Source organism: Felis catus, chromosome A1 (assembly GCF_018350175.1).
Source record: "Felis catus isolate Fca126 chromosome A1, F.catus_Fca126_mat1.0, whole genome shotgun sequence".
Classification (NCBI taxonomy): domain Eukaryota; kingdom Metazoa; phylum Chordata; class Mammalia; order Carnivora; family Felidae; genus Felis; species Felis catus.
Genome location: NC_058368.1, coordinates 172,967,989 through 172,988,935, shown reverse-complemented (window position 1 = coordinate 172,988,935; position 20,947 = coordinate 172,967,989). Strand labels below are relative to the sequence as shown.

Here is a 20,947-nt window from a genome sequence, read left to right as displayed (position 1 = left end):
CCTGCACACACTCTGTCTCTCTCTCTCTGTCTCAAAAATAAACAATGTAAAAAAATTAAAAAATTAAATGTTGTGGAAAATTCATTTGTATAGAATCCTTTCTAAGAAAATTCTGGTTTATCTTTTGAGAATAGTCATTGCAAAAGGCATTTGTACTGGAGTCAGGTTTGAATCCTCTGCTGTATTGCTATTTTAATACTAGTTTTATGAACGTAGACAAATGACTTCATTTCTGCCTCAGTTTTTTCATCCATAATATGGAGAAAAATACCCTTCTAGCCTATCCTTAGAAGCTACTGTGAGGTTATGAAATAATTATTTAAGTGTTCAGTGTCTGATTTTTGTGCCAAATGTAGCTAGCTAGATCACTACACTTAGTACAGTTATTTTATTTAACAATTCCTCAGTGTGTGCTGTGGTTGAGATGCACTTTGAGTCCTTTTCAATTCTTTTTTTAAAACAATTTTTAATGTTTTACTTTATTTTTGAGAGAGAGGGAGGGAGAGACGGGAGAGAGAGAGGGAGAGAGAGAGAGAGAGAGAGAGAGAAGGTGAGTGGGAGAGGGCAGAGAGAGAGGGAGACACAGAATTTGAGCCTGAGGCAGGCTCCAGGTTCTTAACTGTCAGCACAGAGCCTGATGTGGGGCTTGAACTCATGAACCATGAGATTGTGACCTGAGCCAATATTGGATGCTTAACCAACCCAGCCACTCAGGTGCCCTGAGTCCTTTTCAATTCTGACTTGAATGAAATATTGTTGTGACACTGGGCTGGAAGGTTGGTTGGTTGGTTGGTTGGGGTTTTTTTGTTTTTTGTTTTTTGTTTTTTTTGGTCTGTCTTTGAAGGGAGACTGGGGACCCTAGAATGATTTTGAGTACTCACACATAATTGTGAAGACTTACATAGGAAATCGCTGGGATGTTTCTAACTTACTAATACAACATTAGAAGTAGGTTTCCATTTTCACTTGTGCTCAGAAAAGTTTAAGTTAGAGCTGAGAGAGAGGCTTTAGAGAGGAGGGTTTATCTGTGACCCTTCCCAGAATTTCTACCGTTACCAGGAAACCAAATTTGTTAGTGTACCCAGTGTCTAAATGGACTTACTGCAGCTCATATTCCCATGATGAATAAATGTTGGGGAAAGAGATAATTCCATTGTACTGGGATATTTGTTTTGAAAGCCAGAGTACCTCCTTTCCAAAATCTGGATATTTGGGAGACTAATTGCTTATCTGAAGGTTGCTTAGAGAACTATGATTTCACAGTTTAATAGTCTGTGACTAACTTCTGATGTGCTGTTCTTTCCCAAATTTAGTGATATTCCCCATTTCCAAATCAGGGAGTTAAGGGGATAGAGACTGATTGCTGGTCATCTTTGAAGTAAAGATCTGTAATGTAGATATGTTTGACTATGTCAGGGGACCTGGCTGGCTCAGTAAGTGGAGCATGAGACTCTTGATCTCCAGTTTGTCAGTTCTGAACACCACATGGGTTAGGTGTAGAAATTACTTAAAAAAATTTTTTTTAAATAAAAAAACAAATTTAAAAATTATCATTTATCTTTTTAAGACAAATGAGGTTTTGTGGATTAAGGACCCATAAGGTTTTTATTTTTTCAAGCCTTTATTTATTTGTTTGTTTGTTTATTTATTTTTTAATGTTTATTTTAAGAGAGAGTGTGTGTAGGGGAGGGACAGAGAGGGTGAGAGAGAATCCCAAGAGAGAGGGTGAGAGAGAATCCCAAGAATCTCTGCACTGTCTGGCAGATCCTGACTTGGGCTCAGTTTCATGAACTGTGAGATCATGACCTTACCAAAGATCAAGATTTGGATGCTTAACCAACTGAGCCACTCACATGCCCCAAGGACCCATATGTTTTGGCATCTAATTTTGCTGCTTAGGAAATGGCTTATTATAGCCTGTTTCAGTTCAGTTCAAACATTTTTATTGAACATGTGTTTTGTCCCAGATAATGGAGATGTAGGAGTGGATGATACCTTGTCTTCTTGAAGTTTAGAGACTGGAATAGATAAATACAAATTCTAAATTCTCTATAATGGTAAACCAAGAGATAGGATAGGATATAGTAGACACTTAAGCACTTAGCCCAGCCAAGAGATAGGAGGTGATGGAAGTAAGGCTTTCTGAGAAGACCTAGGAGAAAGAGGAATTCCAGGCAGAAAGGAAATGGAAGGACAAAGAGTATGATCTAAAAGGGAAACTGTGGACAGCTTGGTGTAGTGTTAGCTTTTGAGGTAGGAATTGGTGGAATAGGAGATCGGAGACAGAAATATTATCTAGGTTCTAGCCTTATTTTACAGCTATTCTTACCTTGACTGTCACTATCTCTTGAAGTTTGTTTTGAGAAATTTGTTACTAATAATAAAACTAGTGATCTTTCTTCCCCAAGATGAGTACACCTCCCATCCCAGTCCCAGCTTAGGAGCTATAGTGTTTTACTTCGTTCATTTCTCTCTCCCAGAGAGACTGAGCTCCCAGAGGACTTATTTGTTCCATCTCTATATTCAGTTATATGCTAGTCAGAATATATTTTTGTCCTCTAGTGATGAACTATAGAAGTGATCCCTGAAAGTGTAGTCTTGTCACTCATAACATTTATAAAATGCTTAAATATAAAGAAGTTTCCTTGAAAATAATTTACTAACATAATAATAAAGTGTGTCTTTCATAATTTTCACCCCCTAGAAACATCACTGTTTTTACCACTTTACAAACTTAGTAAATATTTGAATGATTGAGTGATCCAACATGAATTACTTAAACTAAATTTCATCAATTCAGCAAACATCTGGGCATCTACTATTATGTGACATGCTACAGAGACAGAGATAAGACCGTCATTTCTACTTAGGTTTTTTAGTATTGTTAAACAATATATCTTAAAATGACTGAGGAGTAATGGGAGAAATTAAAAAACCCATTTAACCAGTTTTACTTGTTACATCTTTATTTATTTATTAAAAAAAATTTTTTTAATGTTTATTCATTTCTTGAGAGAAAGAGCATGAGCAGGGGTGGGGCAGAGAGATAGAGAGGAAGACGCAGAATCCGAAGCAGGTTCCAGGCTCTGAGCTGTCAGCACAGAGCCTGACGTGGGGCTTAAACCACAAACCATGAGATCATGACCTGAGCCGAAGTTGGATGCTCAACTGACTGAGCCACCCAGGTGCCCCTACTTGTTACATCTTTTTAACCAAGTTGCGTAAAACAATTGCATGATTAAAGAATGTTTAAAATGAAAAAAACCTCAGAATTCTGTACCTAACAATTACAGTTTTTGTATTTGTTTATTATGCAAGTTTTGTTTCCACAGTGGTAATACCAACTTTTTAGGAGCACCTGGGTGGCTCAGTCTATTGAGCTTCTGACTCCTGGTTTCAGCTCAGGTCATGATCTCATGGTTTGTGAGTTCCAGCCCTGGGTCAGGCTCTGCAGTGGTGGTGCAGAGCCTGCTTGGTATTCTCTTTTCCCCCTCTCTCTGCTGCTCCCCTGCTTACCCTCCCTCTCTCCCTCAAAATAAATAAATAAACTTAAAAAACAAACAAAAAAGTCGGGTGCTCAACCAACTGAGCCAGCCACCCCAGTGCCCCTTTTGTAATTAATTATTAGCTTAATTACACTATGGACAGGAAATATATTCCATATGATTCCAATCCTTTCAAATTGATTGAGATACACTTTATTGCTTAGGGCATGGTAAATATTTATAAACAGTCCCAGTGCTAGAAAAAAAGGTTTATTTCAGGGTGCCTGGGTGGCTCAGTCAGTTGAGCTTCTGACGTCGGCCCAGGTCATGATCTTGTTTGTGAGTTTGAGCCCCACGTTGGGATTCTCTTTCCCTCTCTCTGCCCCTCCCCCACTTGCCTGTGTGCCTTCTCTCTCTCTCTCTCTTTTGCTCTCTCTCTCTCTCCCTCCCCCTCTCTCCCTCTCTCTCCCTCTCTCTCCCTCTCTCTCCCTCTCTCTCCCTCTCTCTCCCTCTCCACCTCTCTCAAAAATAAAAAATTTTTTGTGGGATCTTTGTGATTTTCTACATATAAGATCTGCAAATAGACATAATTTTACTTACTCATTTCAAATGTGGTTGCCTTTTATTTTTCTCGCCTAGTTGCTCTGACTAGGACATACCGGAATTTGCTGAATAGAAGTGGAGAAAGTAGGCATCCTTGCTATGTTCTTTATCTCAGAGGAAAGACTTTCAGTCTTTCTCAATTAAGCATGATGTTCTCTTTGGGATTTTCATATATGACTTTTATTATGTTGATAGTTTCCGATTCCTAGTGTATGGGTTTTTATCATGAATGAGTGTTGAATTTTGCTAAATACTTTTTCTGCATCCATGGTCATGATCATGTGATTTTTTTCCCCCATTCTGTTAATGAGGTATATTATATTTGCTGGTTTTATATGTTGAACATTCCTTGTCTTCCAGGAATATATCCCACTTGGTTATGATGTATGGTTTCTGTTGTTGTTGTTTTTATTAATTTTTTTGATTCCAGTATAGTTAACCAGTTAAAAAAAAATTTTTTTTGTTTGTTTATTTTTGAGAGAGAGAGACAGAGCGTGAGTTGGAGAGGGGCAGAGAGAGGAGGAGACCCAGAATCCGAAGCAGGCTCCAGGCTCTGAGCTGTCAGCAGAGTCTGATCAGGGCTTGAACCCATGAACTGTGAGATCATGACCTGAGCTGAAGTCGGATGCTTAACTGACTGAGCCACCCAGCTGCCCCCCATTTGTTTTTTAATTGACATGTAATTGTTGTGTAACATTGTGTCATATAACAAAATAATGTTTTGATTTGATACTCTGTTTTTTAAGTATAATTTTCAATTTGTTTTGCTAGTATTTTGTTAAAGATATTTGCATCAATGTTGGTAAAGGATATTGGTCTGTATTTTTCTTGTGGTGTCTTCATCTGGCTTTGGTATCAGAGAAATACTGGCCTCAAAGAATGAATTAGGGAGTATTCCTCCCTATTTAGTTTTTTGGAAAAGTTTGATAAGGATGGGTGTTAGTTCTTATTTAAATGTTTGATACAACTTCCCAGTGAAGCCATTAGATCCAGGGCTTTTCTTTGCTTTTTCTCTTTCTTTCTTTCTCTTTCTTTCTCTTTCTTTCTTTTTCTTTCTTTGCTTTTGTTTACTCATTACTGAGTCTATCTCTTTGCTAGTTACAGGTTTATCCAAATATTGTTTCTGTGTCATTTAGTTTTGGTAGTTTTTGTTTTGAGGATTTAGGGTTTTATCTAGGTTATCTAATTTGTAGGCATACAGTTGTTCATCTTATTCTAATCCTTTTTGTTTCTGTAGAATCAGTAGTGATGGCCACACTTTTATTTCTGATTTTAGTAATTTGAGTCTTTTTTATTGGTCTGCTAAAGATTTATGAGTTGTGTTGATTTTTTTAAAGAACCAGCTTTTGGTTTTGCCAATTTTTTTTTTTCTATTCTTGATTCTCTTAATTTTCCCACTAATCTTCGTTGTTCTTTCTGCTTGCTTTAGGTGTAGTCTGCTGTTCCTTGCTAGCTTAAGGTGAAAGTTTAGGGTATTTGAGAGATTTAAAAAATATATATATGTCCTCAGCTATGAAATCCGTCTAAGAACTGCTTTTGCTCTGTCTTTTAAGTTGTGGTATATTTTGTGTTCATTTTTTTTCAAAGTATTTTCTAATTTTCCACGTGAATTCTTTGACTTACTGGTTATTTAGTAGTATATTGTTTAATTTCCCAATTTCCCTTGTCTTTTTGGTTTCTAATTTCGTTCCATTGTGGTTGGAGAATATATTCTGTATTCCACTTATTTTAATTTTATTTTTGTGGCCTAATATATGGTCTATCCTTGAGAATGTTCATATATACTTAGGAAGACTGTGTATTCTGTGGTTGTTTGGTAAAATGTTCTTCAGATGCCTCCTAGGCCTAGGCCTAGTGCTGTTCACCCCTTTTATGTTCTTAGTGATCTTCTGTCTAGTTCTCTCCATTACTGAAAGTGGGTTTTGAAGTCTCTGTTACTGTTTCTCTTTTTCTATATTTATTTCTATGAGTTACTGCTTTATGAATTTGGGAGTCTGGTTTGTTGTATGTATATTTGTAATTGTTATACCTTCCTGTTAGATTGACATTTTGTCATTATACAATTTCCATGTTTGTCTCTAGTAATCTTCTTACCTTTAAGTATATTTTGTGATATTAATATAGAGAAGCTACCCCTTTTTGTTACTGCTTTCGTGTTATTTCCAACCTTTTGCTTTCAACTCCTTTTTTTGAATTTGATATAAAGTGTTTTGTAGACAGCATATAGTTGGATTATATTTTTTGTCCATTCTGCCAATCTCTGCCTTTGAATTGCAGGGCTTTTTTTATTTAGATTTTTTTTTATTTTAGAGAGAAAGTGGGATTGAGGGAGAGGGGCAGAGGGAGAAAAGAGAGAATCCCAAGCAGGCTCCACGCTCAGTGCAGAGCTGAATGTAGGGCTTGATCCTGCAACCCTGGGCTCATGAGCTGAGCCAAAATCAAGAGTTGGATGCTCAACCATAAAGCCACTCAGGCGACCCTGAATTGTAGTTTTAAATCCCCATACATTTTATCTAAGTAGTGATAAGGTAGGATTGATGTTTGCCATTTTACTTTTAATGTATCTTATGGTCTTTTTGTTCCTCTGATTCTGTTACTATCTTCTTTTATGTTAAATAGATATTTTCGAGTGTAACATTTTAAGTGTCTTGTCATTTATATGATAGTGCCCCCTCCCTCCCTAAATACACACACAGTCGTTTTCTTAGTGGTTGCTCTGGTGAAGTAGTTAAGATTGCAATTAACATCTAAATTTGATGCAATGTGGTTTGTATTAATACCACATCAAGACAGTCTTTATTCATGAAAATTTGAACTGTTGTTGGTCCTTTATTTCAGCTAAAGAGTTCTATAATAATTTCTTGTAAGGCAGATTTGCTAGGGACTCTCCTTTAAATGGAAATACATGCTTAAGTATTTTTTTTAGTAATAAAGTATATACCATGTTAGTTTGTGGAATCAGCTAGGCAGTACTTACTGAGTATCTATTCTCTACCAGGTACTGGGCTAAGTGTTAGATACAGGTAGGATGAGAAGTCTCTTTTTTCTCTTTAGGTGATTACAGTCTCTGAGATCCTACTGTGGGCTTGGTGCTATGTAGACTTTCAGAGAAGCTTTGCTACTATCAAATTATAATGAAATCATATCAATGCTTTATAAAGCACATAAGTTAACACAAATGTAAGATAATCTGTATTTTTATTTTATTCACTCAATATATTATTAAAAGAACAACAATGTTTTATATAATCTCTTACCTTAGGTGTCCTATTTATAAAATAGAGGCATTACCTATTTTTATCATAAGAATAAGGGAGTCACTTTTGAGTAGGTTAGAAAAAGGTGAAATTCCAAAGTACAATTCACATAGCTCTTTACAGTGTAGTTCTTACTATAGCCTTTAAAACTGGGTATTTTAAATAAAGTTATTACAAATATTTGCTTTCTGGAATCAATAGAAGCAGTAGTAGACTGTTAGCAAATGTTGAGAATATTTTTACTAACTAAAACAAAAAGTGAGTCCTTGAGTTGCAGTAAGTTCTGTAATTGCACCCCTAGGTCCTTATCTTAAGTTCTATATCAATGTATACTGTTAAAAAAGTTGCTTTAGAAGATATTGTTTGTGGGGCGCCTGGGTGGCTCAGTCGGTTAAGTGTCTGACTTCGGCTCAGGTCATGATCTCACGGTCCATGGGTTTGAGCCCCGTGTCGGGCTCTGTGCTGACAGCTCAGAGCCTGGAGCCTGTTTCAGATTCGGTGTCTCCCTCTTTCTCTGACCCTCCCCTGTTCATGCTCTGTCTCTGTCTCAAAAATAAATAAATGTTAAAAATTTTTTTTTAAAAAAGAAGATATTGTTTGTTGTACCAGTAGACATCCATGTATTGTACAGTTAAAATTTGTTAAGAGGCTAGATCTCCATTAAATGTCCTTACCAGAATAAAATTTTAAAAAGAGAAAAAAAGACCTTGTTATATGAGTTAGCTGATTTTAAATAGTTCACTCAACTCTAAGTTTTGGATGTGCATGTAAGGATATTGATATCCAAGGATTATCTGTGCTGTGGTAGCATTTAATAAACATTGAAATGGAGCACAATTTAAGTCCTGTCCCATACATCCAGGCACATACCTGGACCACCTGAGCACATTTTATCTTAGAAATGTAATATAGTTTGGTGTGGACCTCTTCATGGAAATTTTATTAGTGAAAGTGTTTAAAGATCTCACCTGAAGTGTCTTTCAACCATAGCTTTTGGCTCAACAGCCAGTTCTTGATTGTGATTGAAGGAAATGCTTTAAAAATAGCAGTGACAGGGTTTTACAGGAAATTTTACTGTTGAAATGACATGTTGCTGTCCATGAAAGACTGGAAATGGAGATTTTGAACCTGTTGGTTTTTAGATTTGATTTAAACACTTAAAAACAAGTTCTGGCCATATTCATTCAGTTGAAATTGGAAAAAAATGTGTTGTATTAAAAAAAAAAACATGGTCTTTAGAATTAATCAGGTTAAAATTTTAGGTCTTTACAGTTGTGATGTAACCTTTTCAATCCTCAGTTGTTTTTTTTTAACTTTTTTTTTCTTTTTTTAATTTATTTTTGGGAGAGAGAGAGAGACAGAGCATGAGCAGGGAAGGAGCAGAGAGAAAGGGAGACACAGATTTCAAAGCAGGCTCCAGGCTCTGAGCTATCAGCACAGAGCCCAACGTGGGGCTTGAACCTGCAGACCGTGAGATCATGACCTGGGCTGAAGTCAGGTGCTTAACCAACTGAGCCACCCAGGCGCCCCTAAAAAAATGTTTTTTAAAAAATTGCTTGTTGAGATACGGTTGACATTTGAAGGCATGTGTTTTATGGCTATACTTCTGATAATATCACTTTTTTGAAGTAACATGAGGAAGACTGAACCAATATCATGTCATAGATTGATTATGGCTTAGTTTATCATAAAGCAGATAATAGTCATAGGGTTTTATTGTTACTGGATGATAAGGCAGTGGTTGAGAGTTTGGGCTGTGGCATTGGACTACCCAGATTTGAATCCTGGCTCTGCCACTTGCTAAATAGCATATGACCATAGGCATGTAGTAAAATAAGAGTAGTAATACAGTATTTACCTTAAGAGAATTAAAAAATGTGTGTCTAGCACATAGCAAACAAGTAAATGTTAGCTACTATTTTTAAAGTGATTTAGGACTTGAATAAATCAGCCAATATAATATTTAGCAATGATTGCCAAATAAATGATCATAAATTATATGGGAACCTACTCAAATTGTAGTTTTTAGTACAGGCAAACAAAAAATTTGTTTTCCCATCCTGTCTTCGTATCTTGGTTTTAAAGTTTCAAAGTTTGAAAGCCAAGTTTCAAACCTTTTTTTCCTGATAACTTACAAACTAATAACAGGCAAAAATGGCCTTTTTTTTTTCCTTTCAAAGCATAACATGTAGTTTGTCTTATTTCCCAGTAAGTCTATACTTGTAGAACTAATTACAGTATTTTCAATAAGGGCATTCCATGGGATTTAACTTCTGTCAAATTATTGTCAAGTTTATTTATTTTCAGAGACAGAGACAGGGGGAGAGAATTCCAAGTAGGCTCTGCGCTGCCAGCACAGAGCCCAATGGAGGGCTTGAACTCAAGAACCATGAAATCATGACCTGAGCCAAAATCAAGAGTTTGATGCTTAACCCACTGAGCCACCCAGGCAGCCCTGAAAACAGTCTTAAAGTTGAATTGGTAACTTACAAGTCATTGGATTGAGCTCAATTCTTTTGATTTCCTTGAGGTGGAGTATTATTCATTTGAATACTCAATTTATTTGAATGATTTCAGTCAGTTCATTTAGCATACTCTTTATTGAATCCTTAATTCATTTTAGGCATTAAGGAGGGAAGATTGAGTCTGGAGGAGGAGCTCACCAAACCTTTTTCAAGACATGGCACTTTCAGAAATTTGTATGTCTCCTTGAAGTAAATGGGAGAGGTTGATCTTTATCCAAGTACCCTAGGAGCTTCTTTTGGCTACCGAGGAATATCTCAGTGCAGTTACAACTCCTTTGGTGTTGTGGGAAGCTCAGTCCTACTGAACACAAAGCTGTCTTCATCTTAAGCAAGAGGTCTGCTTATGGTGTGTTAAAGGCACAGGCATGGGTTTAGAGCTTAGATGGAGGATGTTGGATTGCAGACAAATTAGGCATATTATTTTTGGAGAAAAGACGCAGCTAGAGTCTCTACATTAGACAAGTCCAAGAAGCTTGATTTGTATTCTTTTTATTCTACATGAAGGGTGTTCCTTGGAGTTGTGCAGTATACCGTTCTGCAGGTCCAAAGTCTGGGTCAGTTGCCTTGGCACTGCTAGAGCTTAGCCTGTAGCATTCAGGATTATTTCATTAGAGCCATTATTGTTATGTAATTAATAGGAATGTGTATGTTTGAGAAGGATGTCAAATATAACCTGCAGAAGGGATCATAGTCTACCTGCCCCCCCCCCCCCCATTTTATTGAGATATAATTGACATGTATTTGGGACAACATAGTCCCTTGACATTATTTCTAAATTCTTTTTATAATCTTCCCGCTCTCACCTAGCCATGTTGTGATGCAAAGACTAGGGCAAAAACATCTTCTAGGAATGATTCTGTGTCTTTTTTCAGTTTTTAGGTTTTTATAGTTCAAAATAATTACTTTTTTTCTTTATGAATGTAGGTAGATTATTTACATAAAATAAATATAAGTTAAGAGCTGTATAAAGGGCTGTGTTATGAACAATTAAGACAATTTAGTTCTTTGTAATTGCTGTTAAGCTGGGCGTTTTCATCTAGAATTCTGTGCATTGCTTTCTCAGAAGGCTAATAGTAAAATAGTACACCATTTCAAAGGTTTTGATTCTTACTGATGACCCATGTTTTGTCTGTCTAAAGTGTCAACCCAAGAAAAAGTCTACGCCATTGAAGTATGAAGTTGGAGATCTCATCTGGGCAAAATTCAAGAGACGCCCATGGTGGCCCTGCAGGATTTGTTCTGATCCGTTGATTAACACACATTCAAAAATGAAAGGTAATACTAGTAGTTGATTATATGTTATAAAATACAGTATGGAATAAAAAATTTGTAGCTATCTTTAGTAATACTCCCATTTTTACCTTTGAGTATTTTGTGGATGAATTGTTATTAATATATTTTACCTTTTTGAATTTTTTAAAAGTTTTAGTTTATGATTTAAAAATTCAGTTATCCCATTTATAGATGCCAGGAAAATGTTAGGTTTATTACCTAAAGTTCCACATTGTCACTTTGAGAATCTACCTCAGTCTTTAGGTTTGTATCTTTGCTGTTAAGTTTTCAAGCTGAAACAATTATAATGAAGGCTTATGAATTATTTTGAATTTTAAAATCTTGATTTAGAGTATTCCCTTTAATTACTGTGCTTTCTTATTCGCCTTGTTTGAATATCAGATACCTTTTTTTTTTTTTTTTAATGTTTATTCTTGAGAGAGAGGGGACACAGAATCTGAAGCAGGCTCCAGGCTCTGAGCTTTCAGCACAGAGCCCAGTGTGGCACCTCAAAATCATGAGCCGTGAGATGAAGTCAGATCCTTAACCGACTGAGCCACCCAGGCGCCCCATAAATATCAGTATCTTTAAAATAATGTAAGGTGGGGGCCAAAACTTGATCTTAAGCTGCCTTTTTTCTATTAAGATGTTCTGTGATTTAATTTTAATTTTAATATATGTGTATTTTAGTTTTTGCATAGGTCATATATTCACAATATTTAAAAAAATCAACTCCCTCCTTTTCTCTGATCTGCTGTTTGAAAAAGAGTAACCAGTTTTTAATGTTTCTTTCTATAAATCCAAGTATATATTCTCATCTTTATTCTAACACAAATGTAGCACTTTTTTTTGTTGTTGTTGTTCATGTTCTACAGCTTACTTTTTTTGCTTTGTTAGAGGTTTTCCATGTTAGTGCATTGAAGACTGTCTTTTTTAATTTTTTAATTTTTTAAATGTTTATTTTTGAGAGAGAGAGCGAGCGAGCGTGCGTGCGAGAGCTAGCGCTAGCTGGGGAGGGGCAGAGAAAGGGAGATACAGAATCTAAAAACAGGCTCCAGACACTGAGCTGTCAGCACAGAGCTCAATGCAGGGCTCAAACTCATGAACCATGAGATCGCATGAACTGTGAGATCATGACATGAGCCAAAGTTGGACACTTAACTAACTGAGCCACCCAGGCGCCCTAGTTTCTCTCTCTCTTTTTTTAACAGCTGCATAGTTTTTCACTTTTTGAATATGCTGTACTTTATATAACCATTTTCCTGTTGATGGACGTTTAGGTTGTTTCTGATCTTGTGTTGTAAAGCCTATACATGCATATTTACATACATATGTACATAACATAAATGTGTCTCTGCACACACAACAGTGTAAAGAATAACTTCCACATATGCATGTCTGTCTGTAGGATGATTTACCAAAAGTGGGATTAATTGCAGGATTTGATTTTATATTTTGAATATTGAGGTATACCTAAGGACCTTTATAGGTTTTTTGTTTTATTCATCTGTAAATCTAAAGTCTAAATCTGAAGTCTAAAGACCTACTGTTTTTTGTTTTATTCATCTGAATTTTTAAAAGTATTTATTTTGAGAGAGAGAGAGCAGGAGAGGGGCAGAGAGAAACAAAGAATCCCAAGCAGGCTCTACACTGTCAGCGCACAGCCTGACATGGGCTCAAACTCGTGAACTGCGAGATCATGACCCCAGCTGAAATCAAGAGTTGGATCTTTAACCAATTGAGCCCCCCAGGCAGCCCAGCTCACTGTTTTTTAAATATCTTATTCTTTGTGGCTTGTTTGGACATTTAAGTACTACTAGTAGAAAATTATTTTATTCCTCCCCCTCTGTTCTTACTTGTTGTATTATTCTATGCACCCTAATTGGGTCCATGCCATTTATTCAACAATTTCTAGCTATATTGTACAGTTAGTGTGCTAGGTATTGTGATCCATTAATGGGCAAAACATCAGTCCTGCTTGCCCTTTTATATAATTAGAGTCTAGTTAAAGAGATAAGATAACAACAAATAATCAGGCAAATAATTACTTAACTGAGAAGTGTGTCCAAACTGGTGTACAATTAGTGATATAGCAGAGGTACCTAATTTGGACTTGTGGTGCAGGATATTCAGAGGCAGTTATGTTAGTAAAGTTGTCTTTGATCTGAGACTTGAGAGGATGAGTTGGCATTAAGTAGGAAAGGAAGGAGATGATTGTTCCAGGCACAGAAAATAATGGTGTACTCTGGCTTTGAGTGGTCTTCCACCCATAGAGTGATGGAAGGTGGCACAGTATGAAGCTGGGAAAGTTGATATGAGTCAAATCATGTAGCATCTTTTGGACTTAAAATTTTAAACTTTATTCTTAATTTTTTTTTAATGTTTATTCAGTTTTGAGAGAGAAAGAGACAGAGTGTAATTGGGGAAGGGGCAGAGAGAGGGAGATACAGCATCTGAAGCAGGCTCCAGGCTCCAAGTTGTCAGCACAGAGCCTGACGCGGGGCTCAAACTCACGAACTGGGAGATCATGACCCGAGCTGAAGTCGGATGCTCAACCGACTAAGCCACTCATGCATTCCTGTACTTTATTCTTAGAACAGTGTGATGCCATTAAAGGGCTATGAGCAGAAGATGATGTGATTTGATACGTGTTTTGTAAACTTTTCTCTGACTGCAGTATAGAAAATGGATTGGAAGAGGTTATAAATAAGTAAGAGCAAATTGCTAAAAGGGTCATTGCAGTAATTATGGTGAGGCGAATATGGTGAATAGAGAATAAAGAACAACTTAGGAGATAAATCTATATGATTTGGTAATGGATGGGTAATGAGGAGTGAGGGAGAATAAAGTCTTGAGGTTTCTGTATCTTTGGATGGCTCCCAAGATTTTATCTTCACCAGTACATCAGTAGTGGTGCCATTTAGTGAGAACACTGAAACATCCATAAGGTGACATCTGCTTGTTGTTGTTAACTGAAGCCATGAACAAGGCATGGATGAGATGGCTTGTGACAAAATGTACAGTGAAAAATAGGGTGGCTTTGCGGAAGCCATTATTTGAGGCTTGTATGTAGCTACTAAGCTTGGAAGAGAGATGGAGGAAAAATCAGAGATGGAAGCGGAAATCCAGGATTATTTGGTATGTGGTACTGGTGACTAGTATGTTTTACAAAGGAAGATGTGATTGATTTGGTTGAACTTTGCCTGGAGAGCAAATAAAATGTCCATTAGGTGTAAGGGGGTTGGAGATCAGTGATGTTTTTGAAGTTAGATAAGACTGGAAATGGAGACAAAGGTAGAGAAGTGGAGATGCGACAGGTAGAAAGATATATGGGGTCCAGAAGAATTGCTAAAAGTGGGGATGATCATGTTAGTAGTGCTGATGAGAAGAGTCCTGGAGATAGAGGGTATTGACAGGAGTTGTAAGGGATCAAAGACAGGATCATAACAGGATTTTGGGAAAAGGAAGAGGTAGATGGGAGTCGTATCACAGTGAGAAATTGGCCTCGGTGGGAGGAGAGGTAGCATCCTTAACACTAGGGGAGGGCAAGGGTGCAGTGACTGGAGGTTTGGTGTAGTATACTTGAGGATTCCTGTCCGGCCTGTTTCTCGTGAGTCAAGAATGTGATCACACCAGAGAGCAAGTGCCATTACTGACTGGAAAATACCATGTTTTATTTTTGCACTATAAAAAGGTTAAAACTCTTAAATTCAAGACAGCTTCCTATTGACAAAATGACAAAACATGTTAAAATGGATCTATTTAACCTTACAGCTAGTTATCTCATGATACGTCTCCCCCCCCCCCCCCCCCTTTGTTTTTTTTTGGTAATTTTTACTTTTGTTTTCATTTCCCTATATTTATGGCCAGCTGTAGTCAGCCAAGTTCTGGAATCCTAATTATTACTCTTAGTAGTTAACGCTCCATTTTTCTTTGAACATGATCTTTTTTTTATTTTTTATTTTTTGCTTGTCTCCTTCATAACACATCAACTGGTGGAATCACCTGTCTTGCCATTGACGCTGCCTAGTAATAGGACATTTTGGATAGACTGCTGTCAAAGTTACCTGTTTCCCACCACACTGAAACTATGACCAGTATTAATGTCTGACTGTTTTGTAGTGGTATAATTTCTCCTTCCTACCTTTTATTTTGAATATTTCAAACCTATAAAAAATTGAAGAATAGCGCAATGAACACCCATATACACTTTACTTGGGCTCAACAATTACTACTTTGTATCACTTTTTAGTTGATACCAGTGAAAAATTAAAAATTGTACTTCAGTGTTCATATTATTGTGCTCATTCATGTTTATTGTTTTCTTAGCAAAGCCAAATGTTTCAAATGGTATTAGAAAAACCCACATTTTTTTTAAAGCTTTTTTATTTATTTTGAGGGAGAGAGCGAGTGAGAGAGAGAATGAGCAGGAGAGGGGCAGAGAGATGGAGAAACAAAATCCTATGCAGGCTCTGCACTGTCAGCTTAGAGCCTGACACAGGGCTCAACTCATGAACCCATGAGATCATGACGTAAGCTGAAATCTGGAGTTGGTCGCTTAACCGACTAAGTCACCCAGGTGCCCCAGAAAACCCAAATTTTTATAAAATCACTTTTAGAAGTCATTGTTTACTTATGTTATATACAGTGCATATGATTAAAAAAGTCAAGTGGTTAATTTTGTAAACCTTGTTTAGAAAACAGTCTGCTCTTTCTATACCCTCTCTTTAAGCTTTAACTGTCAGCTGGATCTTTTGAAAGTTAATTTCTGTATCTCAAAGTTCCTTCTGGATTACTTTTTACTTCTCACTATAGAAGTTGTGGATTAATCATTTTAATCCTTGCTTTGGGCCTTAACCTCTCACCAACCTCCAGCATCCTGCTATCTTACCTGTTATAATTTTGGTTAGGAATTTAGTGTTATCATGTTAACAGTATACACAGCTTAGCCATGTAATGTCCTGTGCTTACTTTGCCCTCACAACCTTTTGATTTTTCTGCAGTTATGTGTGTGTGTGTGTGTGTGTGTGTGTGTGTGTGTGTGTGTTGGTGATGGAGAGGGTTCTTAGTCTTTTATATATTTATTATGAATTCATAGTAAAACTCTCCTAGTTTTAATTTTTTCCACGTGATCTGATACATTGGTTGTCATTTTCGTCATCTTTTGGAAACCTCACCTAGAGCCTTAGGCTGTTGACCCTTGAACAACAGAGATTTGAAATGTTTGGGTCCTTATGTAATCTTTTACACACAGATGTTTTTCAGTAAATATACTATAGTACTGTAAATTTATTTTGTCTTCCTTATGGATTTTCTCTCTCTTTTAGTGTTTATTTATTTTGAAGGAGAGAGTGGGGGAGGGGCAGAGACAGAGGGGGAGAGAGAGAATCTTAAGCAGGCTAAGCACTGTCAGCATAGAGTTTAATGTGGGGCTCCATCCCATGAACTGTGAGATCATGACCTGAGCCAAAACCAAGAGCCGATGCTTAACTGACTGAGCCACTCAGGTGCCCGATGATCTCTACTTTTTCTTTTTTTAAAATGTTTATTCATTTTTGAGAGAGAGAGCGTGAGTGGGGGAGGAGCAGAGAGAGAGAGAGAGACAGACAGACAGACAGACAGAATCCCAGCTGTCATCACAGAGCCCGACATGGGGCTTGAACTCACAGACCACGAGATCATGATTTGAGCCGAAGTCAAATGGTCAACTGAGCCACTCAGGGGCCCCTGATCTCTGCTTTTTTAAAAAGTGAATGTTTATGGTATTGCAATTCTCATGTTCTTTTACCATAATCTGTTTGTATATCTCTTAACCCACCAGGCCCTGAGTTTTCTTTTTTTGTCCTCTTTACAGTTCTGGCACATTATAATGTGTTGTTTGAATTTACTTGTTTATATGGGAGAATTATTTACTTCTCAATTGACTTTCTGAACTTATATATAGGTACATATATGTCTTACCAATTTTTAAAAATATTTTTTAATATTTATTTATTTTTGAAAGAGAGAGAGAGACACACAGAGCATGAGCAGGGGAGGAGCAGAGAGAGAGGGAGACACAGAATCCGAAGCAGGCTCCAGGCTCTGAGCTGTCAGCACAGAGCCCATTGCAGGTCTCCAACTCATTAACTGCGAGGTTGTGACCTGAGCCAAAGTCAGATGCTTAACCGACTGAGCCACCCAGGCACCTAGTATCTTACCAGTTTTTTATTTTATTTTTTTATTTTATGTTATTTTACGTTATTTTTAAAAATGTTTATTTATTTTTGAGAGAGAGCGCGCAAGTGAGCACGAGTGGGGAAAGGGCAGAGAGAGAGACAGAATCCAAAGCAGGCTCCAGGCTCTAGGCTCTGAGCTGCCAGCAGAGCCCCAAGCAGGGCTTGAACTCACAGACAACGAGATCTTAACCTGAGCCAAAGTCGGACGTTCAACCGACTAAGCCACCCAGGTGCCCCTCTTACCAGGTTTTTAAAAATGTTGTTTTAGAGAGGGAGAGGGAGAGAGAGAGAGCGCGTGAGAGAGCACAAGTGGGGGAGGGGCAGAGAGGGGGAAACAATCTGAAGCAGGCCCCAGGCTCTGAGCTGTCAGCACAGAGCCCGATGTGGGGCTCGAACCCATGAACTCATGAATGTGGGGCTGAGCTTAACCAGCTGAGCCACCCAGGCACCCCTATATCTTACCAATTTTAATCCCCCTTTATAGGTGGTTTCTATTCAAAGGATTTAAGTAGGTAGAGACTATAAGGAGCTAAACCTTTTTCATAGAATTGTTTTTGAAATGGACTAAAAAACAAAATTTGACCATGTAATTTTTTTATTAAGCTATATTTTTATAGAAACTCAGGCATTGCAACTAAAGTTTATGAGAGCTCATAGGTACTCTTCATTCTTTGGTTATGTAGCTTTGAAATTAGCATTTATAAAAAAGTTGCCATTGAAATTTACTTGACATTTTGGCTCTTCCAGTTACTATGGAGACCTTAGTTTTGTTCTAAAGTTCAGTTTATAAATTTCCTCTCCCTTTCTTTCTTCTTTCCTTTTTCCTTTTATTCTTTTTGTTTTTCCTTTCTTCTTCTCTTCTCGCTCCTTCTCCCTCTGTTTGTTCTTTTTCCTTCCTTCCTTCCTTCCTTCCTTCCTTCCTTCCTTCCTTCCTTCCTTCCTTCCTTCCTTCCTTCCTTCCTTCTCTATTCTGAAGGAAGTAGGCTTTTCCTTATTTTTTATTGAAAGAGAGGTTTGTATTTTTTGTGTTTCAAAAAATGGTTAAGGGAATTAGTTGTGAGTTCCTGTATAAATGAATTTGTATATTAGATGATTTCCTTTTCTAAAAAGAGACCTTGTATAGTCCTGGTATATTTCTTTTTTTTTTTTTTTTTTTTAACGTTTATTTATTTTTGGGACAGAGAGAGACAGAGCATGAACGGGGGAGGGGCAGAGAGAGAGGGAGACACAGAATCCGAAACAGGCTCCAGGCTCTGAGCCATCAGCCCAGAGCCTGACGCGGGGCTCGAACTCACGGACCGCGAGATCATGACCTGGCTGAAGTCGGACGCTTAACCGACTGCGCCACCCAGACGCCCCATAATCTTGGTATATTTCTTTTGTGAGATTTTTTACTGCTATGAAAAATGCCAAAATGCTAAGTATGGATGGAAGATACATATACTAGGTAAATTTGCTTATAATCTTTTCTGAACAAGATCTGTATTTTTGTTGTTGTTGTTAATTGTATGCTTAGAATTTTGGACAACTAAGAAACTAGAATAAACTAGAAACTAGAATAACTGGATATATTTTTATTTTTATTGCTCTTGGGCTTTTTTTTTTTTTTAATTTCAGTATTTTGAAGTATCAAGTTCTGCTTTCTCTGTAAAGCCAGTGTTTCACTCTGAATTTGTCTTCTCTGAAGTTATTTACTTTCTGTGTCTATAAAATGGGGATTGTACTACTTATTTCTTAGAGTTGGTTGTTGTGAGGCCTAAGACTCTGTGCAAAGTACCTAGTGTAAATGAGTGCCTGGTCAAGAGTACCCATTCCATAAATGTTAGCATATCATATGTGGCATAGTGTTGAAGAATTTTTTTTTTCCCCTCCATTATATTTTAGCAAAGTGTTTTAAAGTTTGTTTGGTGGTTAGTTCTTACTAATTATTTTATTTCTGGTGTTGAGTCTTATTAAATGCCCTTTGTATTTTCTGGTAACAAGGGTATAAGACTTCTATAGATTGTTGGTAGTGGGAACTTGGTTCCTATATTAATTTGTTCTATGATTAACAACTAATCGATCTCTCACAGGTTTGGAATACATAGTATATCAGCTGACCAAACTATTGAAGTTCTTTTAGAAACTCTTGGGCATTTTCTTGCCACATGAATTGAAATATTTAAAATTTTCCTTCTTCCTGACCTATCTTAGAGTTGATTGTTCTATAGGTTTTCTAACACTTTTTCTTCTTCTTTTTTTAAAATAGAGATTTCTTTGGCAATAATTGCATGGCACTTCTCTTGATGATGAACAGTCATCTTTTTAAAGTAATGACACTGGTTCTTATCTTTATCTAGTTTCAAACCGGAGGCCCTATCGACAGTACTACGTGGAGGCTTTTGGGGACCCTTCAGAGAGAGCCTGGGTGGCTGGAAAAGCAATCGTCATGTTTGAAGGCAGACATCAATTTGAAGAGCTACCTGTTCTTAGGAGAAGAGGAAAGCAGAAAGAAAAAGGATATAGGCATAAGGTAAAAAAAAAAAAAAAAAAAAAGCCTCTCAAACTGTCTTTTTTGTGGTGAGCAGGGAGAAGGCAAGGAAGAAGTATTATATTTTGAAATATAAGTTCTTTCCTTTGGTAATCGGATATTTGTGAGAAAATAGCTGAAAGCAATAATTTTTGCAGGCATGAAATAGGGCTAGCCTTCCAAATATTTATACTTCATTTTTTTGAGAAAGGATTTCAGATAACTGTTACCATGTCACTTAGATGTGACAGTATAAAATAACATGACCAGTCTTCTTTGGTCATATCTTTTGTAAGAAGAACATGGTCATTGAGATGAAATACTCTACTTCTCACTCTCTGGATTAATTATTTCTCTTTAAAATGAGAAATGTAAAGCTGCAAACATTTTTCTTTGTTGTCTTGGGTTTATTTGTTTTTGTTTAGTCACCTGGTACTCCTCAGTCCCTATCACCTATTTCATCCATCCCCCAGCTCACCTCCCTTTTGGTAACCATCAGTTTGTTCTCTATAGTTTAAAGAGTCTGTTTCTTTTTGTCTCTCTTTCTCTTTTTACCCCTTTGCTCTTTTGTTTCTTAAATTCCACATGAGTGAAATCTTAGGGGATTTGTCTCTCTGACTGACTTATTTCACTTAGCGTTACACTGTAGCTCCATCCATGGTGTTGCATATGCTGTTTTTTGTTTTTTGTATGTGGTTGTTGACACTTAAGGTTGCATTTTCATAATCAGTTTTCTTGTTTTTTAATTTTTTAATGTTTGTTTATTTTCGAGAGAGGGAGAGTGCAAGCAGTGGAGGAGCATAGACAGAGGGAGACAGAGGAACTGAAGCGGGCACTGTGCTGACGGTAGAGAGCCCACTGTGGGGCTCGAACCCACAAGCCATGAGATCATGACCTTAGCCAAAGTCCGATGCTTAACCGACTTGAGCTACCCAGGGTCCCCCCTCACCCCCCCCCGCCACTCCCCAGTAATATTTTAATAAAGAGCATTGTTTTTTTCCATTTGCTTGATGATTTGTGTTAACGTTGGCTGAATAAAATTTGGTTTATTTCTTTTACTATTCCTTTATGTCAGTCC

At 37.1% G+C, this 20,947-nt stretch overlaps 1 protein-coding gene across 8 annotated transcripts in view; it reads left to right on the top strand.

The window, feature by feature from the left end:
* The window catches only part of NSD1 (nuclear receptor binding SET domain protein 1), a 146,129-nt gene that overhangs the window by 53,018 nt on the left and 72,164 nt on the right, over nt 1-20,947 (top strand). For all 8 annotated transcript variants that reach the window (XM_006927884.5, XM_019838275.3, XM_023259154.2 and 5 more), the window contains 2 exons: nt 11,010-11,145; nt 19,700-19,872. In XM_006927884.5, coding sequence (XP_006927946.3) covers nt 11,010-11,145; nt 19,700-19,872 — 309 coding nt within the window. The remainder of the gene's footprint in view (nt 1-11,009; nt 11,146-19,699; nt 19,873-20,947) is intronic.